Here is a 27,732-nt window from a genome sequence, read left to right as displayed (position 1 = left end):
TCTCCAACGAGAGAAGTTGCGCCCAAGTCTTCAACGAGAGAAGTTGCGCCTAAGTCTCCCCAAAAGGAAGTTACCTCAATATCTCCACTTAAGGAAGAAGTTGCACCCAAGTCTCCCCGAAAGGAAGTTACCTCAATATCTCCACTTGGGGAAGAAGTTTCTTCGAGATCCCCACCCAAGGAAATTGCTTCAAAGTCTCCGGTTAAAGAAGTATTTTCAAGGCCTGCTTCTAAGGATGTTGCATCAAAGTCTCCAACCAAAGAAGTGGCTCCTAAGTCTCCAACCAAGGAAGCTTTCCCGATATCTCCCGATAAGGAGGCATCTTCTAAGTCCCCTGACAGAGAAGTCCTAAAGTCTCCTTTAAAGGAAGTGGCTCTAAAATCTCCAGAGAAGGAACCATTTGCAAGATCCCCAGACAAGAATGTTTCAAAGTCTCCAACCAAGGATAGTTCGCCATCTCTAACTAAGAAGTCCCCTCCTAAGTCTCCAACAAAGGAAGCTGTTCCAACGTCCCCAGACAGAGAAGTCAAGCTGAAGTCTCCAACCAAGGAAGTTGTTTCAAAGTCCACAACCAGAGATATTGCTCCAAGACCTCCACCAAAGGAAGCTTCTCCAATTAAAGAAGTTGCACGAAAGTCGCCAACAAAGGAAGTTTCGCTAAAGTCTCCAACCAAGGAGGTAGTTACAAAATTTCCAACGAAGCAGACGTCTCCTAAGTCTCCACCCAAGGAAGCCGCTTCTAGACTGCCAGTGAAAGAAACTTCCCTGAAATCTCCACCCAGGGAAGACGCTTCGAAATCGCCAGCCAAGTCTGCAGATTGGAAAGCACCGGCTAAGATGCCACCAGGTCACCTAGCTAGAACTGAGGAAGAGGTTTTGCCAACGACTGAAGTGTCCACTTTCAGTAGCACTGAAGTGATTGTGAAACAGACATTCACAGAATACCGGAAGGACTATGAAGCAGAGCTGGTGGTAGGGCAGAAATTGCCCCTGCGTACACTTGTGCAGCGAGACGCAATGGCACCTAGGAACTTTTTGGTGTTTATTCCGAGCTCAGGACGAACAATGCGCTTGGAGGATGCGCTGGCCACAGGGCAGGTCACTGAAGACAACATCGTGATGGTGCGAAGCATGAACGAGCTAGTGCTCATGGACTTGGTGGCTCCCGAGTTTACGCTGGACTCTGCCACTTCCGAGGGGATGTACAACACAAAGCTTAAGACTTTCACCAACCCCAAGACAAAGAAGCCAATCTCCTTTGCTGAATTTGTGGCCAGAAAATTTGTTGACTTTTCCAACGTCACTGTTCAAGACTTCAAGACTAAAAAGATGATTACACTGGAGGAAGCGCTGGAGCGAAACATTGTGGACAGAGAAACAGGGCAAATGGTGCACCCAGAAACAAGGAAGCCTGTCTCCTTCTTTGAAGCGAGTGTCTTAGGCTGGATTGTCTGGGAGACCGTGGTTGTCACCCAGACAGGGCAGCTGACTCTAGCTCAGGCTATTCGCGGGCTCAGCTTTGACCAAGAAAAGGTAACTTTTTACCACCCACTGCTGCAGGGTGTGTCTGGGTTGCATGAAGCACTTTGTAATCGTGTTATAGACCCATCTTCTGTTTTGGTCTACTCGAGAGAGCAGGATAAGGTCGTACCTTTGACAGAGCTACCAAACCACCTTGGCAGTTTGGACTCTGATTGTTACGTTCACCCTTACACAGGAACGGCCCTGAGCTTAGATGACGCCTTTGCATCTGGGTACTTGCTGTCAGATAGTCATGCACTAAGTATTCCTGTTGCCGTGGAGAGGGGCATGTATGACAAAACCTTGAAATGTTTCACTCACCCGGCTTCACAGGAACAGCTAAACATCTTGGAAGCAGTTCAGCAGGGCATCATAGATGGGTTTGGCACAGTTGTGGTAGACCCTGAGAGCAACACACACATTCCACTTGTGCGTGCCATAGAGATTGGTGTAGTTAACGTGAATGATTGCAGTGTCGCCTCGCTGCCTCTGGAGCTGGCCATCTGTCAGGGCCTGGTGGCAGACAAGTCAAAGTGCCCATCTGGGGACATCCGAGACCCCAGTACAGGGAGGCCAGTCGGATTGTGGAATGCAGTACGAGCAGGCTTGATTGATGCCGAGCGTCTGCGAGTGTGGGCAGGTGAGGGTCGTCTGATTTCGTGTGCTGAGGCAGTACGGTTAGGCCTCGTAGAAGGTGCCAGTGGCTGTTGGCTGGGGCCTCCCCAGCTAACTGCTGATGAAGCCCTTCACTGGGGTTTCCTGCTTGACTCAGCTGTACCCATGCCTCTGCAAAATGCCCTGGCACTTGGCCTGTACTGCCCTGGCACTGGCACACTACGCCGACCTGGGGGAAGAGGACCGTCGCTCACTGTGCAAGATGCTGTGCTTGAAGGCATTCTCGAGCCAGATGTGCTCACTATCAAAGTGGCCCACAGTGGAGAGATGCTGTCCTTGACTGAGGCCGTAGGTGCGGGTCTTCTTGACCCTATTGCGGGGACAGTTTTGGACACTGAATGCAACATCACTGTGGACTTGTATGAAGCCATGGGCAGGGGGTTGGTTCTACCTGTAGCCAAAGTTTTGCCACTGTTGGAGGTTGTGCTGAGAAGTTTCTATTCCCCCATTACTGGACTAATATGCAGCCCATTTTGTGAACGACCGCAGTGCCTTCGTGATGCAGTTCGGTCAGGCTTTGTGAGCACTGGTTCAACCATGGTCTTTTCAGGAAGCTGCTTGATGCCGTTCTCAACAGCTGTGGATTGTGGCTTAGTGGACGATCGGGCAGGTGTTGTCAGAGTCCTAGGAGGGCCCATGGACCTTAAATTGGCCTTTGAAAGGTGCCATTTGCTGGACATTTCGCCACCCTTGAATCTTAAGATGGCCTTGTCATTGGGGCTCTTTGATGATCAGAGTGGCCATTGGATGGATCCAGCTAGTGGCTGCATGCTCACCTTAACAGATGCGCTTGAGCAACGCTTGCTTGATGACACTTCCACTAGGGTACTTCAAAGCAAGGATGACACACGTCGTACCTTGGTCCTGTCAGAGGCACTTTCTCAGGGAAAAATTGACAAAAACTGTTCAAAATATGTAACTGAAGATGGGACTTTAATTCCACTTGTGTCTTGCTTTAAAGAGGGCCTAGTGCTTAATGTTCAGCCGAGCACTCCACTTCAACGGCTGATAAGAGAGGGTTGCTATCTTGAAACCTCGAATCGTTTCAGCATACGAGGGTTGAGCCACACAGTCTCCCTTGGCGAGGTAGTGATGCGCCGGCTTGTTGACCCATTTCTACCATTTCTACCTCAGCCTGGGCAGGAGCCAATGCATCTTATGGAAGCATGCCGGATGGGGCTGATGGAGCTGTCATTGGGTTTGTTAAGGGATGGACAGCAGCTTGTCCCACTTGTGAAGGCTCTGGAAACTGGCCTTGTAATCGACTTGGAGAAGCCATTGACTCTGATTGAAGCAGTGCAGCTTGGCTTCTGTGACCCAGATTCTGGACGACTTTTGCACCCAGTGGAGGGCTCCTATTTGAACTTGGAGGAAGCACTGGAGCTGGGCATAGTGACAACTCGTGATAGCTATGTGAAGGATGCAGAGACTGGTCAATTTCTGACTTTCACTAGAGCCATGGAGAGCGGCGTGGTGGACCCTGTGCGGAATCGCTACACTCCTCGGAACTTGAATCTCTACAAAGCAGTGTTCGCCAAGCTTATCATATATGCCAAAATGCCCTTAAGCCTTGGCCAGGCTTTTGCAGATGAGCTCTTTGATGAAGATAGTGGCAAGTTCCTGGATCCAAGGTCTTCAGAACTTCTTGGCTTTAAGGATGCCTTGAGCCGTGGCCTGCTTGATAGGCACAGCATGTTGCAGGAATCTGCATCTTCCGCTTTCAGAGCCAGCCGGGGTGCTGTCACTTCCAGGGATGGCCTGTCTTTCTCATTGTCCATGCAAGCTGGCTCTGCAGAAAATCAATGTCAGCCGAGGTCAGGTGTTGAAATTGGCAACCTGCAGCGAGGCATGAAGACTTCTGACAGGACACGCACGGGTTTGACTCCAGGCTTTGGTCATTTTATTAAGCAACCCATAGAGCCTAGTATTTGCAGTGATGTCAGTTTGGCGTCACGACGGGAGCTCACTTCGTCAAAAGGCAGTGCCCAAGCACAGTCAGCTGTAGAAGAGACAGAAAAGCTGAAGTTCCCTCTGCAGAGGCAGATTGTGCAGGAGACAGTGTCGGCAGCTGAAATGTTGCCCATCATCAAGGCTGAACAAGAGTTCCAGCCAAGCCCATCATCTCCCGTCAAGGAGCAATCTTCACTGAGCGGTTCTACGACAGAGCTGATGTCAGCATATTCAAAGGATAGTATAGAACCAATTCTAGCGGTGCTGGCACCTTCCAAGACATTACTTGAACCTCATTTTTGCGTCTTGGAGAAGCTGACTGCTCCAATTTTCAAAACGAGTGCTGAAATTCATGATCCAACTTTCGCTTCCAGAGAGGTTGCAGTCGTGTCTCCAAAAACGCGACAGATTCGGTTCCATTCCATGCCATCTTTGCAAATTACTAGTTTTGCTGCAATTGGGATCCCACTGTATTCCAAGTCTGATAACGTAAGCACAACTGATCCTCTGCATTCTTGGAGCATTGATAGTGCTACAACAACAGTTGCTAGCCCCCCTTTTGACAGTATGAAAGGCGAGCAGGAAGATATTATGCGCCAGGAAAAGCACCTTGAACCACCTGGTCAGCTGGGTGTAATTGGTTTGGCTGGCAATGGCACTGAACGTGAATGCAAGGCAGCCATTTCAGACTCGTCTGGTATTGCTGAGAATGTTCCTTCCCCTGGCCAGGATGGCAAGCAGTACTCTGACAAGGCACAGCAATCTTCCACTACTGAAGTCATTGTAAAAGATACAAATGATGAAACTGCCAAAGATTTTGACTTGTTAGAGCCTACCAAAGCTGTTTGTAAAGTAGCTTTCCACACAGAGTATGACAGCGCAACCCACGTCACCAAGGTTCATGCAGGCCCATCAACCCAGCTGGCCGGACATGGCAGTGCCGGAAAGGCAACAAGACGTCAAATTAGAAACCAGAAGCAAACAGCACCTGACGACTCTAAGGATGGCAGTGAGGAAGAATATCCTTTGCATCCTGCAGAAATGAGCCGTCAAGAGCACTCTGTGGTTGTCCATGTTGAAACAGCAGATGATGGCATTGATGCTGTCAGAGTAGAAATTGCGGAAAATAGACCATTTGCAGATGACTGGCAGCGAAGTGTGGGCTTTAATGGAGCTACATCAAGTGCTGTTGTTCATTTGCAGCAGAACTTTGGAGCTGGAAAAGCTGGTCATAAGGATTCCTCAAACATGCTGAAAAAGAGTTTGCTGCCATCCTCTTTGGTTGAACCAAGTCCTGGTTTTGATTATGGAAAGTCTAGCTTACAATTGTCTAGTGGTGCAGTGTTGTCGCCTGAAACACGCGGTTCCTCTCCATTGCCTAGCTTAGAGCTAATTACTGCTGAAGACAGGTCAGGTACTGATCAGATGCCAGGCGCCAAAAGAGAGATGCAAAGCCCAACAGGGAGGCCACCTGCCAACGGTCAATCAACGCGAATCAAGCGCCACAGCATTTCGCTAGCACAACCTATTCACCCTCAGCCCTTAAGCTTTGATACTGTCTTGACAGAAGGCAGCTTATGTCCAAGGACAGGCCAGATTACTGATGAAGCATGCAGGAACACTTTTACACTGCTGGGTGCCTCCAAGCATGGCTTTCTTGACCAGAGCTCCTTCCTTGTGAAAGACACCTTGGGCAAGAGGCTTCTAAGCCTGCAAGATGCCATACAGGAGGGAATCCTGGACGTGGAAATGGGGACAGTCCTAGCGGCCACGGAGTGTGGCCATATCTCATTTGGGGATGCGCTTGCACGTCACATTTTTGTGACACCACGCAGTCCGTTGTCGCTAGCTGAGGCTCTTGAGTATGGTGTGTATCGACCGGCAGAGGGATTGCTGGCATGCCCTTGGACAGGCCGCTGGTTGCCAGTCACTGAAGAGCAACAGCTACCACCCTGGATTGATCAAAGTGCAGAAGGCAGCTTGCCGCTCACAGATTCGAAAGCTCGTGGCCTTGCAGACCCTCGGGCAAGCAGGCCACAGGCGGACAGAAGCCGGGCAGTTCTCTTCCACCCATCGCAAGACAGGGTAAGGGGGCTGGGATGTGGGTAGCACTGCACCTTGGTAAAATCCACTGCACTCCATATCACTTCCGTTTTTGTGTGCACTGACTAAACGAATATGCTCAGAAAGACAGACAAGAAAGGAGCCTGCCGCTTCACTGACCAGTATGATCCTCCTGCTCAGCACAGTTGGATTTGCCAGGCATGGGGTAGCACAGGCCTTAATCAAAGTAATTCCTGTGCTTGCTACAAAAGGGGTACAGGCTGTGCACAGCAGAAGATTGCAGTGCCCAGCCAAGCTTTCCTGCCACACCACTGTTCCAAGGCAACCTTGGCTTTGGGGGCTGGTACAGTCATTGTGGGCTGAAATGAAGGGACTGGACTTGTGTCCCTCAACTGACGACACCTCCTCCCTGGTCTTGTTACTAACCATTCCAGCACATGACTCATGTCTTCCACCAGGCCCTCACCAGGGTAAGGGAAATGGCTCTGCACTGTGGACAATCACCGCACCCTGTTACATGGTCCAATCGGTTCCTGGGTTCAGCAGCTAACTGGTCCTCCCTCCCAGCACATAACTTTTGTCACCACCGGGCTTTGGTAGGGGAGCTGTGTGTAGTGATTTGGTGTGCCTTCTTTGCCAGGCGGCAGCGCAGGAACGATGCAAGACCTGTGATGAAGAAATTGCCCAGCTGTCCCAGTGGATCGAAGACATTGAGCTGCGACTTGCCAACCTTGGGGCTGTCTCGGAGGACTCGGAGAGCTTGCGACAGCAGCTGGCAATTGCCAAGGTAAATGGCTAGTTCCCACACAAGCAGAAACGTATAAGCGGTCTTGTTCAGGCATTTTGGTGGCGAGAATTTGTAGGGCATAGATCAGATACAGGAGTCACGGTTACGGTGTCGTCCTCTTTTACACAATTTTAGAGCATTGTGGCTCTAAAATTGCTTGATCAAAATCGACAAGCTCAGATTTGCTGCTCTTGGCTGTGTAGCTTCCAGTGTGTTAGCAAAGACGAAAAGAGAGAGAAAGCCGGATATTGGTCCAGTAACTCCACTTATAGTTGAAAAATTAGAAAAATTTTTCCGGCATGAGATTCATGGGAGGACATACTTTATTTGTGAGACCATTCGATGATTAGTGTTTCAGGGCACCTTTAAATATTTGTAATGTAATTGTATTGCTTATGTACTTATGGCATTGGAAGTGACTCTGGTAAATGACGTGGTTCTTGAACCAACCAGTCAAAATGGGAGAAAGGGTTGAACATTATCTTTACTTACATGTTACTTTCGCATGGATCAGCATGGTGACTTGGAAAAAAGTATTCCACATGCTTCAATCTAGTGAAAAGTGAAATGCGAAGAGCCACCACAAGATATTTCGTTAAAGCATAGTGATGCAGCTCACTACAACAGTGGCATCAGGGCAAAGTAGACAATGGCCTGAATACTTTATTCTAGTGAAGTTAAGCCCAAGTGACAAGGCGCTAAGCTGCGGAACTGAAAATAAAATTACCCTCCTATCTGCAAGTACTTATGCGAGCTGTTTTCATATCTCCAAGTCCTTAGTTGTGGTTGCTGCACAGTGGTTCAAGTTATGTCAAGTTGTGCCACGATTGTGACATGGTGCTTTATTTTTGAGACCTCCCAAAATTGGTCCCAGGAATGTAATTCACAGTCGTAGCGATATGTTGACTTATACGCAATACTTTGGCCTTCCTGTTATGCAGTCCCTGCGTGAGGAGCTGGAGCTGAAGCAGCCGCGAGTGCTGTCGTTGTTTGACGAGGTCCGGCAGCTGTCCTCCAACGAGCTGCTTTCGCGTGATGAAACTGATGCCCTGCAGCGGCCCCTGGCCCAATGTCGGGGACGCCTCGAGCTCTGCCAGGAGCGCAGTGAGCGTCTAGCACGACGCCTGACTGCCGCTCTCGAGGAGCTGCTCAAGTACACAGTATGTACTCCATCTCGGAGGAGTTCTGTGATGTTGAGGCTAGTGCCGTATAAAGTGCACCGTATGATTGTGCCTCTTGAGATGGACAACACAATTTCCACATTGATTATTATTACTATTTTTCGAGTGTCATGCTCACTATGCCATCTTCGTGTTCTCTTGTCAATAGAACAAAAGGCAGAGTGGGCTTATTATTCAGAAAGAGTCACATTTAGAGGTATTGCACTCGGCATGCATTTGTGCAACCAGCATAAGTACACATAATGAAAAGAACACTTCCTGTCAGGCATAATTATACATGTTGCATTGTCCTCGGATGCATGCATTCACGGGATGCACAGAAGAAATTTCAGACTAAGGAATGACATGCACTTTGTTTAGACAGTCTCCTGATGAACACTCACTTCACAGCATTTGACAAAGGATATTTAAAAGATAACATGACTTCCGATCAAATAAACCATACATTTAGTGCTGCATCTGTGACCTATTTTGTTGGTGAACACGCATTATTTAAGTGGCCTGCTGAAAAACTATAGTAGTTGTCAGATGGGTGTTATCGCTGAGTAAAAGAAGAAATGGGCCCAGGTTTTCCTGATCTGCTGAACTCGCTGTTATTAATTTCGTACAACCAACACGCTGTCTGACAAAAATGGACAGCAAACAATGTCTACCCTATTCTCCAGGGGGAGATGCAAGTCTTCAGGACATGGCTTGACAATGCCCGCAAGGTCTTAGCCAGGCATGAGGAACTGTTGGACGACATCCGGAACGTGGCTGACAATGCTGACCACTACAGAGTGAGTGCACCTCCAGGTTGGCCAATTCCATTACACCCTATGTAGCACTTTACTTGGGGCTATGGTGTGCATGCAGGGTGGGCTTTATTTTGCCACGCTAGCTATTATGGGCTCTTCCATGCCTTGAAACCATGGAGTAGTAGCCGTGGCGGTGGCAGTAATGGTAGTAATGGTAGTAGTGGTGGTAGTAGTAGTAGTAGTAGATGTGGCAGGAGCAGCACAGGCACTTAAAAAAAAAAGAAGAACAGCTCTTCTCAAGATTAGATGTAGGATTTCCTGTGTGCCATCTGAGAACACTGCCATGGAACTACTCCAGTCTAGGTTCTCCAAATGTCATTGTTGCGTTTCTAATGTGCATGCCACACTTAAAAAGAAGGAATATGCTGGTGGTCTCATGTTCTTCTAGTGCACTGAGTGCAAAACGCCTGAACTGAGAAAAAGAGGACATCCTCAGACACACTTCCGTCAGTTTTCTTGTGAGAAAGCAGACAATCGTGTTAACAGCTGTTGCTGTAAATGCACTGCAATTTTCATTTGGCTGGTGGAGACTGGTGCCCTCTCATTGAGCAGTTAAATGTGATGTTAAGCGGTTAAGTGTTAAGGGGTTAAGGGACCGCAGTGATGGCCTAGCGGTAGAGCATCCGCCTCGTATGCGGGAGGTACCGAGCTCAAATCCCGGTGCTGCCGGGAACCCACCGGTTTTTCTAATGGGTAGAGATGTCCCCTGGCCTGGTGCTCGGCTGTTGTGGGGGTCCACATCTCGAAAGAGTGCCCAATAGAGATTTCAGCTGTTGTCTCTGGGTGCCTCTTGTCCAACCACAGACGGCCTTGTAGACGAGCATCCGCCGCGGCTGTGGGAGGCAAGTGCTGCCACCGGGTACCTACCGGTAAAATAGGTACAAGCGCGCTCCCGGCCTGGTGCTCGGCCATTATGGGACCTAAACGCTTGGAAAGGGGTGTTTGACCTCAACCCGAAGGTGCCCCCACCTCAATAGGTGCTTGGGGCGCCACATGGGAAATAACCGCCATGGGAGCGGCCCAGACATCACTTGTTTTCCGTGCTCACGTTGGTTTCGACGGGAATTCAGGGCGCAGGCTCCTTTCCCAAGCGTATCACCCCTGAAGGAAGCCGAACGCCAGGCCGGGGTACGCTTGTACCCTTTTGAACCAGTGGGTGCCCGGCGGCGGTGGGAATCGAACCCACAGCCTCCCGCAGCCGAGGCGGGCGTTCTACCACTAGGCCACGGCTGCGGTTCAGCCTCAGTTTCTGGATCGGCAGTGTGTTCCTTTGCCATTTTTGCCACTTCTAACCAACTGCAGGATATTGTTTGTGAACATTGAAAATGTTTTGTGCTGCTGGGTTTTCATATCTGAGTAGTGTGGTGTTTGCACAGAAATGACTTTTTGGCCAAGATACATGCATGAAATTCCACATTTGGAGTTTCTGTGTAGTTTCTAGGTTCATTAGCGTTGAGAGGTGGTCACAAATACACTTTTTAGAAGCTCCTGACGATCACTTGTTACCCTAGCAACATGCAGTTGCCACAAAATAGTGATGCAGCAAGATAAATAAAATGCTGTAATGTGTAATTGTGTAAGCAATATATATATATATATATATATATATATATATATATATATATATAATAAAAGGGGTAAGATGCATTTATGGCAGAGTTGTATTAGCCGAAGCCTTTTACCTGCAGGACATTTACAAGTCATCTTTTTTTTTTTTTTCCTCTCTCTCTCTTTGTTTCCCCCAGGCATTTTCTAGTGATGTAATTGCCCACCAAGCAGACCTTCGTTTCATCACCATGGCTGCTCAGCGGTTTGTGGATGAATCTAAGGTGAGCATCCTGTTTTGACATGCTCGATGGAATATCTGCAGAATTGTTTATATTGCCTTGGCTGCTTACAGTGTCTACAAGGTGCAGTTTCATGTGTCGCAGAATTAACATTCCAGCTATGATCTGAACTGAAACCAATTGTCTGCGTTGCCTTGCTTTACATATCCTGAGATTGTGCGAGCTCTGTGTTCTCTATCATATGGTAGGAAACCAGTTAAATAAACTTCACTTGAATGAACCTTCAACAATCTCTTATAACGTTGCTGACAGCAGTGAGCACTTGTATGTACAGTTTACACAAACAAATTTCCCAATATTTTGTTGCTGTCCCTTGGAATTCATTTTTATTTGCTTATAAAAGCAACCCTTAGAAGTTTAACTGAGCCCATTGCTTTCTTTTGCATTTTCTTACAGGAATATCTCCGCATGCTGAATGACCACCGCACAAGCCTGCCACAGAGGCTGAGCCATTTGGAGCCCTCGGAGAGCGAGGTTCGCGCTGAGGTGTCTCATGTGAGCACCGAATACCAGAACCTGCTGAGCCGTGTGAACAAGCTCGGGGACCAGTTTTCGGGCCTGACAGAACGCAAGCGTGCCTACCACGAGGCCATGGAGAGGGCCACGGCTTGGCTAAATGAGGCACAGCGCAGTGCCAAGCGGCTGCTTGAGGAGCCAACAGCAGCTGAGCCACCTGCAATCCAGGAACAACTGGAACGTGTGCGGGCCTTCCACCTTGAGGCTGTCGGCCAGGGGCGGCTGATCGAGACGGCGAAGCAGGCAGCGCAGGCGCTGCCACCGTCTGGTGGGCCTGCCGTCGAGGAGGCTGTACGCAACCTGGAGGAGGTGTACCAGCAGATGCTGTCGCTTGTAGGCGAGCGTAGCAAGCAGCTGCAGACTGCACTTGTGCAGTCGCAGGACATTGCAGATGGTCTGGACCGTGTGCTGCGGCTTCTTGATGAGCTGGAGGCCACCCAACGCGGCCAAAGCGCCAAGCTTGCCAGCTTGATGAGGGATCGTCTTGATGAGCAGGTGAGGAGTGCCATTCAGGTTGTAAGTCACACCAAAGGCAGGCATTAGTCAATTGCTGATTTTTAGTTACACTGCATATGAAAATAAATAAAAGTGTGTCTGACATACACTTACGACAGATGCAGTTTATCACCCAGAAAATATCACCCAGAACTATGAAATATGCCATAGTCAAAGTCTAGGAGAGCTTCATAATAGCTTGCGTCATCTGGGATTTTTTTAGGCTCTATGGTGGGAGGGGGGGGGGGGGGGGACAGTCTGCTGTTCAAGGCAGGACCATATGACCAAGCATAGGATCGGTATTACAAGCTACTACACTATCACAAGCATTGTGATACTGCAGCAGCAGTATGTATAAGAGCCACCATTATGCAAAAGTTTCAAACATATTGTGACAGGGATGACACATGTGCTAAACATATGGAAGAATATATTTACAGGCTATGTGCAGGTTTATGGCCGAACAGCAGCTTGCACGGCATTCCCGGTGCCTTTTATTCCTCCTTGTGCTGCAAGGAATTGCAGCACCATTGTTGCATTCATGCAAAAGTGCTCTGTAACGCGATGCATTGCTTTTCCATTTTCAGATTCACGAACACCGTGTGCTTCGGTCAGAAATCGATGGCCAGCGTCCATTTATTGACGCTCTCAATGCTTCAGCTCGGGAGCTGCCTGGCAATGCTCGCTTGGCCAAGAAGGTAGAGGCCAAGCTCAAAGACATCAATAGCCGCTACGAGAAAGTACTTGACAAGTCATCAAGGAGGGGCGAATTGCTTGACGAGGCAAGTGCACCAACTTGTTTCTGGCAGTTACTTATTCAAAGCCTGCTGGACACTTTGAGCTCATCACAAAGGCTCCTTGTCGTATCATGCTAAGGGTCAGGCATACAGGAAGCACTTCAGCTGCTTTTTTACACCTTCTTGAGCTTTATAACACAGTCTGTTGATACTGTTGCTTGTATTTTAAGCAATAGCTCTGTAGGTTTGTGCACGGTATGTATCGAGAAGTAGGTGGGTGGGAGAGGGTAAAGCAGGCAAACGAACCTTTTGTTTTATGCATGAGTTAACATACATAGTTAATATACTCTTTAGTGGTCACAATTCTGCAAACTGAATTTACATATTGTGAAAGCAAGGAGTTGACATTAGAATGTGACATACAGAAATCTTTATTTGGTGGGCCTCCTAACATAATCAAAACTCTCTTCGTCATTGCCTGTGCCATGTGCTGATGTCTCTGGCTTTGCCTGGGGGAAGCTGATGGTTTCGGTTTCCTTCCTGGTGCAGTGCTCTCAAATCTGACCTTTGTTACAGCTTTCTGTATCGAACAAGGTAGAGAATACACAGCAGTAGTTAGTGAATGAATGTGTGTAAAAATGCAGCTCATAAGCATGTCCTCTCCCATCACTGTGAATTTGCATGCACTTCACCAGGCATTGCAATTTCCTTTTATTTAGATCTTTGTTTCAAAGAGGTTGTTTTATGATTTGTGTTGGCTCTAGCGTAAACATAAACTGTGTTCATAGTGTTGACAGCCTTGATGGTCCATTACCTAGGATAAAATATTATGCTGAGGCATTGCCAATTCCCCTTGAATGTTGCTCTTTCCACAAGGCAGTGTGTCCATGTGCTGCACAGGTGTCGAGCTGCCTGGACCAATTCACTGGCATGGCGAACCGCTTTGAAGAGTGGCTTGCCAGTGTGCTGCAAGCTGTGGAGGGCGAAGAGCAGCCGCGCCTCGAGCACGCCATGAATCAGCGCAACCTGCGCAAGGACGAGTTTGAGGACTTGCTGCGTGCGGGACGTGCCTTGTGTGCTAAACGCGATGTCACCGATACTGGGCCTGTGCGTGACAAGGTATGCATGGGACCTTCTTGCTTTTTACAGTGAACAGTACACACTGCAAATTATGTCCTACTTTGTGCCCATGCCTCAAATCTTTTCATTTTTCACCAAGCAGCCTTTGCCTCGCATCTGGCCCTCTTTACTGAAAAGGGTACTGACACGATATTTTCGACTTTTTATTTCTTGCGTTAAAGGAAAGTTCTAGACCTCTAAGCTCTAGAAGTCGGCAGAAAACTGACTGTTTTCTGTCGAGGTCGGCAGAAAACCAGATGGGGTGATGAGGTTAGGAAATTTGCAGGCACAAGTTGGAATAGGCTAGCGCAAGACAGGGGTAATTGGAGATCGCAGGGAGAGGCCTTCGTCCTGCAGTGGACCTAAAATATAGGCTGACGATGATGATGATGAAGCTCTAGAAGAAAAGGTACAAGCCGCAGAGTGCCATTAATAATTTAATATAACATCTTTTGCTCAGCCAGTTTCAATTTCGTTTACAGGAGGATACCGAGTCATGACGTCACGACACAATATGTCGGAGCAGGACATTGCGACGTTTTGACACTCGTTCCCGCTCACTCGGTCGCCTCGTATGCTGCTCATTGTGAGGGCCGACGTAGCAGCATAGCGGACCGGAGCGAGTGTCAAAATACCACAATGTCCTGCTCCAATATACTGTGTCGTCATGACTCGGTATCCTCCTGAGAAACGAAACCGAAACTGGCTGTGGAAAAGCTGTTGTATTAAAATATTTATGGCACTCTGAGGCCTGCCACTATTTTTTCTAGCATTTAAAGCTCTACGACCTTCATTTAACAGAGTAAAATGAATAGTAAAAAATATCTTGTCAGTACCTTGAAGGTAAAAAAAAAAAGTGCAGTACAGCCCTCGACCCTGACTGTGCCATTCCACAATGCACTGGGTAGTCATAAATGAGTAGTGAGATGAAAGAAAGTGATACTAGCAGCTGTTTGCTGTCTATAATATGTAGCTCGTGCAAGTGGTGCCGATATTCCCTGAATTTTTTTCCCCACTCTTTTCTCTTGAAATGTTGTTGAAGCGTGGTGTATCCAGAAACTTGAGCAATGCAAATTAACCCATGAGGCTCAATTATTTTTGCCAAATGTGACCCCCCCCCCTCCCCCCAGAGTAGAATTTTTTAATTGCATGTTTAAAGTGTTCACTGACCTATTTCGAAAAAAATGTACTGCAATTTTTGAGTGACACCATAATATGACAAAAAATATTTTCCTTTTCGTAAACATACATTGTTTATTCAGGCATACAGATGGGATTCCATAAATAATTTTAATAACGGTAAAAAAGTACATACACTCAAGCACTAGGGTAGTAATCTGCATCGTAGGAATTGGTGCTCAACTCACTTTCAGCAGAGAAACTAGCGTGTGCGTAATCGGACCATGTATGTGAGCGCATGCAAGAAAACTCAATGGTTGTGTGCCCGTCAGGAAAACCAAATGAGTCATAAACTGGCAGTAATCTCTTGTTCCATCGCCAACGAGGGTCCATCAGCTTTCACGAGCAGAGTCACAGGAAAACAAACGCAGGCAGCATCGTTTGTTTATACCAACGCCTGCCTGTATACAGATGTAATCGCACCGCTGTGAGCAAGGGACGGGCAAGCATCTAGCGGTGATCCTTTGTGAGATTAGAAACCAGTTAGACATTAGTTTTTAGAAGCGCAACAAACGGAAACAGCCAACGAGACAAAACCAAAACTAACCACTGTATGCCCTCGCATGCGCGGATGCGCAATCGGTCACCGAAACTCCAGCTTAAAGCCGTGGAATGAAAACCGAAGAGACTACGGAGAAAATAAAAAATTGCTTTTATCCACACAGGGTGACAGCACCTGCTGGGCAACAGAGTTGAAAATTTTGCACGTTTTCCAAAAATAGACAGCGCTGTGAATATACGACATCGACCATTGGGGACTTGTTAGTGGCGCCATATATTTACAGCATTGACAGGTTAACCTTCAGAGTGGTAAACAAGGTGCAAGATGTTTTGTTTTTGTTTTTTCCATTGTTGCATGCCTAGATGCTAATACCAGAGTCGCGCAAGCGCATTCTGTTGTTTTGCAGTCAATGCTGATTGGGCTCATTGTAGTAATTGCATTGCAGCGCTGCAATGCAGTAATATTCAGGCATGCTCGACTTTTATCTTCTTATACTTCTTTACGTTTTGGGGCTTCTGCAATATCACCAGTAAGGATCAAAGCTTCCTGTGTGACAGGGGTGCAAGTTTGTTGAGCACTTTTCCTCTCTGTATTGCTCTGAGTGCATTAGGGGCGCGATCTTGTACGCGTTCCAAAATAGAACGGAGGCGTTCCATTTTGGAACGCGTACAAGATCGCGCCCTAGGTTCCCGAGAGTCTCTTACGTAATGTAATAGTGGGAAAGCTCTTTGCCTTATGTACCCCGTCATGATTTGTCTCAATTATATGTATGTCTTGAAGTGGATTCTGTAATACCCCAGCTGCCATATTCATTAATGAAAGGTCTTCAACCACATTCCTTAGAACCCACGGAATCGCTGCTTGACAAAATGAAACCTGCTTGGGGTTGTTAATTCATTCTTGCATTGCTGTGTGTGTAGGTGAAGCAGCTGGAGCAACAATGGAAAGAGCTTGGTGAAGTGCTGTCTGAGCGGGAGAGGCAGGGACGGCAACGTGCTGAGCAAGGGGCAGCGTACGAGACACTGCGACAGCAAGTGTTGACTTGGCTGCAGACAACTGAGGGACGCCTCGACACACTCGGTTCCCTGGCCCTGGACCGAGACATCCTGCGCCGACAGGCTGCTGAGATCAAGGTGTGTGCTTCAGTTGGCGAGCAATTCATGCCATCTACACCCTTTGTCAAATGTTTTCTGGCCCTGGTGTCGCTCCTGGTGGATACAAAGTTAGGAGGATGGAACGCCTACATTTTGGTTGGTGTTGCAACTTGCGCAGCCTCTGGTGAAGGAGCATGCCGAGTACGCATCCACCATGGACCGTGTCAACGAGTTGGGTCGCAGCTATGACGCGCTGCGGGTGGACAGCCGCTCACGCCCACCTGCCCGCAAGGGAGGCAGCCCCCACAAGGAACCCTATGCCAATGGCGGCAGCACTCACGGTGGGTCATTGCTCCCAGCCGCAGTCTGTAGCCAGTAGCCGCTACAGAACCTTGGAGGCCTGTGGCTTTGCTGGCTGTATTGTGGAACTCTATAAGCATGCATAGTGCAAGCATTAACGTAGTCCTTGTTCAGCTGTGCCATGTGCCAAGTCTTTTTGACAGTCATGAAAGATAAGAGAATGCGCAGCCCTGGCTGTGTCAGTATTCTGATGTTATGGCTTCGTAAGTTGATTACTGGGTGTCATAATTTGCTTTCAAGAAAAGAAAGGAATCTTGCCTACCATATTTTCCGGGCTATAAGTCGCACCTTTGTATAAGTTGTAGCCCCCTCAAAACGGCAGTTTTACCAAAAAAAACAACATATATAAGTCACACCAGTGTATAAGACGCACCTGTTCATTCGGAAAGCAATTAAAAAAATTAGTGACGTTTTACTTCGTTAACGTGGGTCACTCACAAGCATATGGGTGCCATGGACATTCGAGGCGCATTTCTGTCGTTGTGGTCGCCAGGTTGTTCCGCGCAAAGTCCAAGGGTGATAACATCGTCCCCACATGCCGTATGTGCGAGTGGAAGCCTGCGATGGTGAGCCGAATCGCGCACAAGGGAGGAAAGCAGGAAGGCAGCACGGGAGGGAGGGAGGGGGGGGGTGGTAGCTTGTATTGTGGTAGCAACTGCGTAGTTAGCGCAGCGGTGTGCGTCGTATCTTGAAAGCAATCTGCAGATGCGACGACTTTGGGGTTGGTCGACTCATGGTCGGCATGCCACCGCTTGCTGCTGCTTCGTCCTTTTCACATGGTGCTCGGCAACTCAATCACGAGAAGAACCCGATACCTCCATAGCGCGCACACAACCCGTACAAGTGCCAGAGGAGGTCAACCCAGCGCACTTCACGTGACCACAGCATCCAATCCAATTTTGACAGCAGTTTCTCCGGGGAAAAAAAATAAATAAACTTGCATAAGTTGCACTATTCTATAAGATGCACTGACGAAAAATTCTGGAAAAAAAATGTGACTTATGCACCAGAATATACGGTACATATTTGTACCTTATTACTAAGCCTACATCTAATATAGCTCTCCTTTCCTATACTGGTAAATAAGTTTGCAGCTTGCAAAAGTTGGGGAGAAATGAGGGATGTTATGGTTAGGGGTGGCTACATACCTATTGCGCAAATTGTGACACGACTGCTGTTAGTGTCAGTGAAATGAGATGTCTTTTGTTAATGAATTGCTAGATCCCTGTGCACAAGCTCTGCAAGTCCAGGTGGTCATAATGTTCAGCTGCACACAGCCCACTGCATGCAATGGCTTCAACATGGTGGCACTGCATTCTTTAGCACATGCTGCCCTTAGCCTTTATGCTGCAATTACACTGAGGTTATTGCTGTCGTGGCTTTGCCTGTGCAAGTCATTCAGAGCTGTGAAAATTGTTTATTTTTCTCCGCATAATGGGGCGTATCTCTTGGGTTCTCTTGTGCTGGTCTCCTCTGGAAGCTAACCTCTTCTGTCTCCCTGCTAACCCGCATGCACCCTGATAGAGTCATCACCCGAAGGAAGGGCACTGCAGAGTCCACAGTCCAGTGCCTCCAGTGGTTTTAGCAGTAGGCACAGCTCGATCGACCAGTTTGGGCCCCTCGAGGGTGAGTGCGGTGGGACCTGGGGTGTGGCTACTGTGCCGAGCACCACTCGCTCGAGACAGTGGGGCTGTGGAGGGCTGCTAGCTGCGACTGTCATCATGAGTGCCTGCAACCACACCAATGTTTGGTTTAATTTGCCAGAGTAGCTACCGAGGAATTGTTTCCAAGTAATATGTACAAACACAGGTCCGTGCGGCAACATTTAGAAATGTGCGGCAGGAGCAGACGGCTTTAGGTACCACAGATGATTGTCCAGCACTGCACTGTGCAGCCACAATATCTGCATGAGCGCTATCAGCCAGCAAACTAATTATGCGGTTTCTCACTTTTCCTGCCCCACTTCTCTATGCCATTATGAGTGCAAGCAAGCACATTACGCACTAGTTCTAAGTGCTACTGACTGGGTTCATTCTTTCTCCGTCTGTATCTTCATTCACCTGACATTCATCTGACATTCTAATTCTATTAATCCTATGTTCTTTTGTTTTTTGCCATTCACTTTATACCTAGTCTGCAAATTGTGCGTATGAAGCAGCAACTGCCATGGCCTCATGTTGACTAGTCGCAGCTGGTAGCCGCCTGGCTCCGTCTCAATGTGGTGCTGGTTGCATGCTGTGTCCTGATCCATCTTGCCTCTCCTCTCTTCACTCTTTGGCCCAGACCTGAGCCCCGTGCAACAGCAACTGTCCGAGATGAACCACCGTTACCACCTGCTCGGTGTGCGTCTCTCGGACCGGCAGCAGGAGGCGGACTCGCTATCCGAGGAGCTGCGGATGTGCACCGAGGCCATTCGCACGCTGCTAACCTTTGTCAAGAGCCGTAGCGTGCCCCGTGACTTGCCGGCCAGCCAGGAGCTGGCCCACCAACAGCTGTCACAGCTGCGCGAGCTGCAGACAGAGCTGCAAGAGAAGCAACTTGAGGTGGACCGGGCACGCCTTCAGGCCCAGGAGCTCCTGCGGCGCCGGCCACAAGCACCCGGAGCCGACGCCCTTCAGGCACAGCTGGATGAGCTGCTCAGCCGCTGGCAAGGGCTGCAGGGGGCATTGCGCTCGCGCCTCCTCCTGATACAGTTGCTGAAGGAGTTCCAGGTTGGTTGGCACGCACAGCTTCGACAACAGAGGCTTGTTGGCGTCTCATTTGAACAAATTATCACTGCTACAACTGCTCTTTTTAAGGCAGAGGGCTAATGGGCACCTTCATACACACAAAGTGCTGCATATATGACTGATAGAACAGGGAACACTGGAATTGCAATTTCAGTGTTCCCTGTTCAGCAACGCCTGCGACCGAGCCACGCCTGGTGGCTGCACAGACACAGCAGGTGCTGTGCATGCGTGACGAGCTGACCTCTCAGGAGCCCCTGCTTCGTCGCTTCACAACCTGCGCACAGGCACTTGTGGACCAACTAGACGCTGTAAATGACTCGGAATCTGTGCTGAACAATAAAGTGTTTGACAAAATGAAATGTTCTTGAGGACAGCTACGTGACATCACATGTGACATTCAAATTTATGCGTTGCGAGTAATTGTTGCTTGAAAACAGTCAGTCTCCCCTCCATATTGTTTGTAAATGTGTGTAGTTACAGCAATTCAAATTTGTCAAGACAGTTTATGCACACACTCTGCAGATGTGCTTTCTTGGCTGGCTATTGCATTCAGTGAGAAGTGTTGTGTGTGAAAAACTTCTTTTGCCTTTTCTTCTGCAGGATACCCACGATCTTCTGCACAACTGGCTCATCCAGAAGGACAAGATGTTCCAGGTGTTGGGTCCAATTGCGACTGAGCCACGCCTGGTGGCTGCCCAGACGCAGCAGGTGCTGTGCATGCGTGACGAGCTGACCTCTCAGGAGCCCCTGCTTCGCCGCTTCACAACCTGCGCACAGGAACTTCTGGACCAGCTAGACGACAAGGATGGTCCGACTGCAAGACGCCTTCGTGAACAGCTGGATGGCATAAAACGCCACTGGGCTGAGATGGTGTCAAGGCTGGAGGAGCGGGAGCGTGCACTGGGGGCAGCCACTGGAGCCTCAGCTGAGTTCCAAGCAGCTCTGGCCCGGCTCTTGGACAGTTTGCAGGTAGAGGCCTTGCTTCAGTCATCTGCTGTTTCAACACTTATAGCAGACCTTGACATAGTTATTGAACATGGTGTTCTTTGAACTTGTAACGCCAGAATAGAGGCTGCTGTGCAGGACTCTTATTTTAGGAAAGTACAATGTCCATATCAGAAATGGGGGGCGTTATGATGGTTTGGTGGCCAGCTACAGTGGAATCTCGTTGATACTCTTTACGGGAACCGCAAAATCAAATGTATTGTTCAAAAATCCTATTTGATCCCTCGACGCCACACAAACTGCAGCCACCGCAGCGTTGAAATAGCTCGTCAGTTTGCGCTGAACTTTCTTTTCAGTGTCCGTAAAAAAAATTCTGGAAGTCAAAAAAGAAGCTGCTATTTTCTTACTCAACTGAGCAGTGTCGCACCGCCAGTCGGTGTGGCAGCACTTCCGTAGCAGCGTTCTACCGCCGGCGGCATGCCGCGTGTGTTCTTTCTTCCAGTATGGCTGGGGCTTAGCACATTGTTCGTGGGTCGCTGGAATGCTATTTAAGCTGGGTACACTGTAATATTATAAAGCCTTGAGTTTTATAAATGCCGGTAACAACCCACTTCTGCAGCCGTATATTCAATTTCAGGTGAAAACTCTATCGCAATAACCGTATGAAAATACATTGCTCCTATGGAACGTTGGCCGGGAAAAGAAAAAGAAACATATTATCCTGAAAAGCGTATTATGCAGAATCGTATCAACAAGATTCCAATGTATATTCATGTTTGATGCATAGAGGAATGAGCAATGTCAAGGCTGTGATGGTGATGGAAATAATTGCACTGTTGCAGGCGGTGGTACTCACTCAGGCTATTAGTGAACTTGAGTGCAAGCATCTAGGCAATTTGAAATGAGACTTATAGGCATGGCATGCTGAGAAGTTGTGGTGGCAATACATGGACATTGCTGTGACAATCGTCCTTGTTATTGTGCATTAACGGAAAAAAAAAAAATACTGTTGCTTTAGTTTTGCAAAATAGATTTGCAAATAGTTTTGTAAATCTTTTTCTAGTTTCAGATAAGATTGTTTAGCCCTGTGGCGTCCAGTTCCAAACAGCCAAAGCATTGTTATTCATGCGAAGTAGTTGTTCAGACCTTGTACCACAGAGAAACGACGAGCAGAAAGGTGCCCGATTCAACTTGAAGGTCGCCCCACACCTTATGGTCATATGGCAGCCATGCATGAGTGTACAAATACACTATTTCTTGTGCAACCATCTCTATGCATTTGTTCATTGAGGAATTGGTATGTTCATTTGACAGCAGCTGTTAATTGAAATTTTCTAAAGCAAATTTAATAATGAAAACTGAGTGTGAATTAAATAACATTTTTCGAATTTAAATACTATTGATTTTACCAAAATGTTATTTTTTCGCCACCAGACGTACGAAAAAAAAAATCAGCAAGCTTATCGCACAGCAAATAATATACAGGAAAATTATGCTTTGTGGTGAACAAAATTTCCAAGTATCGCACTTTTGTTTGGCAGTATCACAACTGCAGTTATTTAATTTTATCATGAAGGAAGCATAGCTGCTTGACATGTTCGAGGTTCAGCGACACCCTCCTGCTTGTCACAATTCCTGCTTTGTCACAATTCACCATCGCTCACTGGACACACTTGTGTCTGATATCGGCACGCATCTCTTCGCAAGTCGAGCCAACAGTGGGCACCACCGCGTGAACTTGCTGTGGGCACAACTTCACTATTTCAGGCATTCTATCGATAAAAAATATTTTCCAGACCTTCATATACGAACGGAGTAGTTATCACTGGCGGCATACTAACTTGGTGTTCCCTTTAATAAGAGTAGAGCATACTGTATACATCTCAATTCATAGGTACATAAGTTACTGATAGCTAGCAATATTGTTGTTAAGTAACGTGATTAACCTACTGAGCACGTGCAGCACTTTCTTTTGCATAAAATTTGGAAGCATCTTTGTGTTAAATTTTATGATATTCGATATTCGGCTTTGTTGCTTGATTTGATTCGATATTCGGTTCAAAATCTACTATTTGGAATTTGCACACCCCTGCTTTCCAAAGTGCTCACGTCGAAGGAGCCTCTTGAGAAGCTTTCACTGTTGAGAAGATAACTGGGTTCCTTGGTGTTGAAACTTTCCTCGCTTCTTTTAAAGACAGTTTTTAACCCAGTTCGCCATGGAAGCATCCTGGTGGTACACAATTACCTTAGAGTGAGGGTCTAAAGACATTGCCGAGCTTGTTACTTGATCAAAGTTTGGAAACGGTGTCTATAGGCACCTAGCCAGGTTAGTAGTAGATACAGAGGTTTCCATTTGGTGTCTGGTGTTGTCCAAATGCTTGAAGAGGCTGTACAGTAGCTGTGTTTACATTGATTTCAAGCGTATCGCATGAAATGCACTAAGCAAGGGTAGTTACTAGCTTGAGATGGAGAATGTGCATTCCCACGGCACGTGTAAACAAAAGCATATCGTATTGGGAATTATGAGAATGCATTCGCTCCGACATGAGAACCAGCCAACCAATCGGTTGGCTGCTGCCGCATCATGGAACTGCAGAACAAAAATGGTGGCTTAGAGAGCAGGTTGCACACAATTTTTCACTTCTGAGTACATTATGCAAGTACATTACAGGCATTAAAACAGTGTCTTCTTTGTCAATAATAAATTAACATCCAGTGAGTTACTTGATTCACGGTGTTAATGTAGTTAAGTCCACTTGAAGAATAGAAACCGTGATGGCTGTGCTCAGCTACCATTGGACATGGTAACAGGTGGACATGGCAACAGGTGTGGACACACTGTGAAATTTTAATGTCCTGATACAATATGGTAAGTGTTTGCAGAATAAACGTCACGTAAATTTTACTCTCGCGAACAAATGAAGAACCTAATGAATGTAGCTGACACTCTTGCAGGTACTTTTGGTAGGATGTTCCTATTTTTGGTGTGCTTCACAATGCGACAGCAAAAGCACACTTATCGGCGCTGACTTTTATATATGACACCAGATGACATTAGCTGACTGGACAGGAAAATGTGCATTATGTAAATGGTTGCATATGTGTAAATGCAATATGGTAAATTAATACGATATGCTTCTACCATATACATGTAAACGCGGCTAGTGTTGGTACTTCATATGATAGTGTCAGGTCACCATAAGCACCAGCAGTGGCCCCATGACAGTGCTCCCTTTTTATTTTTAATATGCTTCAATGCTCCGCAAGTATGCTTTACAACAATACATTTAAATCACTTAAACACTCGACAACAGCAATTTCTTTGGGTTCAAATATTTTGAATAGTAAAAGTGTATTTCGAATTCCAATTTCGAATACCAACCGATTCGAATCGAATATTCGCACACCTCTAGTAAATAGCATGCTAGTGCACTTCCTCATTGTTACACTTTGGCCTTTGATACATTCGTTAGCGTAAATAGTGCTTGTTTAAGACTGTGTACACAAACCATGGCTTATGGACTCTCCAGAAGTCTGTACATGACTATATTTCTGTTCTCACATTTATACCAATAATTACTTAGTTTCGATGCATTCAATATTGCACACTCTGCATGCCAACATCTTGAGTTAAAGGGCTCTTTAAGAAGACTTCTCATGCCGAGAATTCTTCATTTTTCCTGCAGGGTGTTGGTGATGACTTCGAACGCCTCTCTGAGGCTGGAGATTGCGAAGCCCAGCTTCGTCGCCTGGCAGCCCTGGAAGAACGCCTGGATGCCCAGCGACCACCACTGGCTGAAGCCGAAGCCCGAGCTGAGAACCTCTGTGAGCTTCTGTCAGATGCAGCGTCACGCTCTGAGGTCAGGGCCCGCTTGGGAAGTGCCCAGAAGCTCTACAATGGCCTCAGTCGCAAGATCAGTGAGTTGGTCACAGATGACTCATTATCAGAGATACACATGCATTTGACTCAATTTTGTTTGCAGAGTTGCTGGTAGCTGCACACTTCAAAACACAAGGCACTCACATAACAGCTTTCGCTGTTCACAATTAGCTGTGCACTTATTTCTCCTACCAATACAGAGTTACTGCTTATAAACATGCTAGCTCACTCTCTCTCCAGAAGCCAGACTTTATTAGAGATGAGCATCCAGAGGCTGTCAATTGCAGTTTTGTCTGTTTCTGCCTCTAGAGAGCATCCTAATGTAAGCTGGGAGTGCAAATAAATCTAGATACATGGCGCAGTGACTTCCATAAATGCACTTTCTTGAAACACAGTTGAAGGAACCTTCAAGGACTGTTTCATCTTATCGGTAGTTAGCTTATCGGTAGTTAGCTTATCGGTAGTTAGCTTATCGGTAGTTAGCTTAATCTATGGGAAACTAAACAAACGTCTTGAAAGTCTGCAACAAAGTTTGAGACGGGGCTAGTTGGTGTTCCATTTACTGTGAATTGCAGTACAAACAGTGCTTGTCTTCGTTGTTTCCTGTCCTTGTCCCAGTGCACGCTGTAATTTATCATTGACTTCTTGATCTCAGACAACCGCAAGGCTGAATTGGAATCGTCCTTGAAGGAGGACAGAGGCTTCTTCTCGAACTGTGACAGCATTCAGGAGTGGCTTCGTGGCATCCAGCTCAGCCTTGCTCCCGACCTGAAGATCTCGGCCGACACTGACATTCTGCACCAGCAAGTCACCGAGTTTGAGGTGCGTCACTTCTGTATGTAATCACTAGTTGGCATTCCATGTGAGCGCTGTAAAACATATTACGGTCTTTGCTTACATTCTAGGGCAAGTAGTTGTGGGTCCTTGGTTGTTGTAAATGTAATGAGTGCATTAAAATTCTGTGCGACTACCATCATGGCTGACAAAAGGAACTGTGTGACCAGAGAAGTGGGTATGAGAGTTGCTTACCAGTGGGCCCAAGAGCAGTTGCATTAGCAGTGGTTGTGCATCATTTGAATAAAAACCTGGATTAGCCCTGCTTTCAAAAAGGATTATGTTTGGTTGAATCCCTTCACTGCTATGGGTCAGGATATTAACAGCACTTTCATAGCTGATGTAGGTGCAGTATTGGATTCCATAGATATATTTCTCATAACAGTGAACGCTTGCTCTGAAATTGGCTCTTCCTTATGGATGTCAGTCTGTGGTAGTATGAAGGTCAACCTGATTACTTTGTTCCAATTATTAGCAGTGACATTTACTGTGGTAAGATGCACTTCAAGGGCTCTGTTAAGGCAGTAGTGCTTTTTGAAAATTTTTGCCTCTGAGATATTTTAGTATACCATCATTCTTTCACAATGCATCTCGTGTCCATAGCACACTTCATTTGTCATTGCCATAATCTTATTACCTATAGATTTTACACACTTTACAGTGACTATTTTTAGGCCCCTTTACAGCCATGCCACATCTGTTTTATTCACACCTTATAATTCACTATTCATACCACTGACAAGCCATTATCATCGCCTTGGCGCTATTTAGCCACATCTGGCCCTTGCACCAATAAACTGCAACAATCATCATTTACTGTGGTCGCTGCAATAACGCACCTGTATTTTTGATCATCTGCATCTTCTTGCTTTGCAAAGCACATTCTCCCACCTGTACGGTTACAGTGGCGAGCCACCCATTTTATTCGTTTTTTTACACTTGGGGTTGAGGATGCCATTACAGATGGAGTGGGATTGCTGTTGGAAATACTTTTATGGATATCATCATCAGCAGCAGCAGCCTATATCACATCACATATAAAGATATATGTGAAAGCAAAAAATAGTGAAAATACACAAGTTAAAATGACAACAAAATATGGTATAGATTATTTGATAAGGAGATTGTGACTATAGTCCTTAAGGAAGTTGTCTTCCATGAGGATGGTGGACAATGAAAAGTGGTTCCATCCTGTATTAGTTGTAACTGCTCAGCAAAAAGAAGTCAGAGTTGTTATTGATGCGAAAGAACATGGACTTCACATATGTGATATGTTTGTTATGATCGGTAACATGGCTTGATATAAGTTGATACTTTAATTAAGCGTTTCTTTAAATAGATCTTAAGAAAAAGGGAAGTAACAGAGTTTATTTTTCTCGAAGTTGACAGTTGGGAAGGTCATCTGAATTGATGCTAGCAGTGCAAGAGTGGCAGCAAGAGTGTCTCCTCTGTGTTCCCATTGATGCAGCCAGCGTACAAGAGCCTGCTGGACAAGGAACACGAGGTGCACCTGGTGCTGAGTAAGGGGGCCGACATGGTCACCCGCATAAGCCGCAAGCAGGAGGCCCAACAGCTGCGCACGCGCCTCGACGGCCTGCGCCGCGGATGGGATCAGCTCCGCAAGGAGGCCACTGACAGGTACTGCACCTCGCCAGCACCAGTCTTCTTCACTACTGATAGTTTGCACCTGTTTAGTTTGAATTTCAGTGTCCATCCATGGGGAGTTGCATTCAGATGCATTGCACCTATCAGCCCTATCCCCTTAGCGTGCGCATCTCCTCTCCTCTACCCTTGCTGTAGCTGTGTATGGCTGTCCATATGCGGGCCACGCGCCGTATCTTGGAGGCAATCTTCAGCAAGTGTAAGGGCAAGTCGAGATGGTTAATACCTTGATGCGCATTTCGTTCTCTCATGCACGTCTAGTGTTGGCGGTATCATAATCTCAAGTTTCCAAGACACAATGCGAAGCATTCTCTCGCATTGTGACTGCCAGTGTTCTTGGTCATCGAGTGATAACTTTGCCTGAGCACATGTGACAACTATAAAACTATGAACCTTACTTCGTGTAGTTGATTGTTTGCTATCTTCATCAATGTTCCTCCTTTCTTGTGAAACTGCAACATCTTTTTTCTTGTTTTATTGAGATAGCAATTAGATGGACACTTCAACCGGATTTCTGCCGTTGGTGTCGCCGTGAGGTTTCGTATAAAGTCCAAGGGCGATAAACTCATCGCCGCGCACCGTATGCGCGAGTGAAAGCGCGCGGGGGACGTGCACTATCATGGAGAGCGAACGCACGGCGGAAAGCAAACGCGACCGCTGCGCGAAAGGCCGTGGGGGTATGGGAGGGAGGGAAGCGGGGCGACGCGGTGCTCCGGCACCAAATGCGTATCTTGCAACCGGGCGTAAGGGGAACTTGCCACTCAATCTCCCACGCGAAAGCAAGAAAGCAGGAAGGCAGCGCGGGGGAGGAGGGGGAGGGGGGGGCGCAGCTTCTACTCTGCCAACAACTGCGCTCGT

The 27,732-nt window shown here is 47.2% G+C and overlaps 2 protein-coding genes across 17 annotated transcripts in view; both read left to right on the top strand.

Annotated features, from left to right (window-relative positions):
- Positions 1–27,732, top strand: part of LOC119466304 (dystonin) — a 228,329-nt gene that overhangs the window by 154,990 nt on the left and 45,607 nt on the right. For 11 of the 16 annotated variants that reach the window (XR_007464073.1, XM_049657593.1, XM_049657591.1 and 8 more), the window contains 15 exons: positions 6,851–6,997; positions 7,939–8,157; positions 8,844–8,957; positions 10,721–10,804; positions 11,219–11,833; positions 12,421–12,615; positions 13,471–13,689; positions 16,291–16,503; positions 16,643–16,805; positions 18,349–18,450; positions 19,108–19,535; positions 20,154–20,522; positions 24,185–24,416; positions 25,034–25,200; positions 26,681–26,850. Coding sequence is in view for 15 of the 16 variants with exons in the window: in XM_049657593.1 (XP_049513550.1) it covers positions 6,851–6,997; positions 7,939–8,157; positions 8,844–8,957; positions 10,721–10,804; positions 11,219–11,833; positions 12,421–12,615; positions 13,471–13,689; positions 16,291–16,503; positions 16,643–16,805; positions 18,349–18,450; positions 19,108–19,535; positions 20,154–20,522; positions 24,185–24,416; positions 25,034–25,200; positions 26,681–26,850 (3,437 nt within the window). In the remaining variant the exon portion in view is untranslated. Of the gene's footprint in view, positions 1–16; positions 1,534–6,850; positions 6,998–7,938; positions 8,158–8,843; positions 8,958–10,720; positions 10,805–11,218; positions 11,834–12,420; positions 12,616–13,470; positions 13,690–16,290; positions 16,504–16,642; positions 16,806–18,348; positions 18,451–19,107; positions 19,536–20,153; positions 20,523–24,184; positions 24,417–25,033; positions 25,201–26,680; positions 26,851–27,732 lie in introns of all 16 variants that reach the window. The other 5 variants (XM_049657604.1, XM_049657605.1, XM_049657603.1 and 2 more) reach the window with 5 other exon arrangements.
- LOC125940912 (uncharacterized) lies at positions 2,168–6,844 on the top strand. Its single transcript, XM_049657610.1, has one exon. It carries the CDS (start codon positions 2,302–2,304, stop codon positions 6,253–6,255), a length of 3,954 nt encoding a protein of 1,317 aa, XP_049513567.1. The 5' UTR covers positions 2,168–2,301; the 3' UTR covers positions 6,256–6,844.

Source organism: Dermacentor silvarum, chromosome 10, assembly GCF_013339745.2.
Source record: "Dermacentor silvarum isolate Dsil-2018 chromosome 10, BIME_Dsil_1.4, whole genome shotgun sequence".
Taxonomy (NCBI): Eukaryota; Metazoa; Arthropoda; class Arachnida; order Ixodida; family Ixodidae; genus Dermacentor; species Dermacentor silvarum.
The sequence above is the reverse complement of the archived record's forward strand: the minus strand, read 5'-3'. Positions and strand labels throughout refer to the sequence as shown.

Excerpts from the sequence above, each read along its gene's own strand:
- LOC125940912 (XM_049657610.1), top strand. The coding sequence starts at position 2,302 with ATGCCTCTGCAAAATGCCCTGGCACTTGGCCTGTACTGCCCTGGCACT.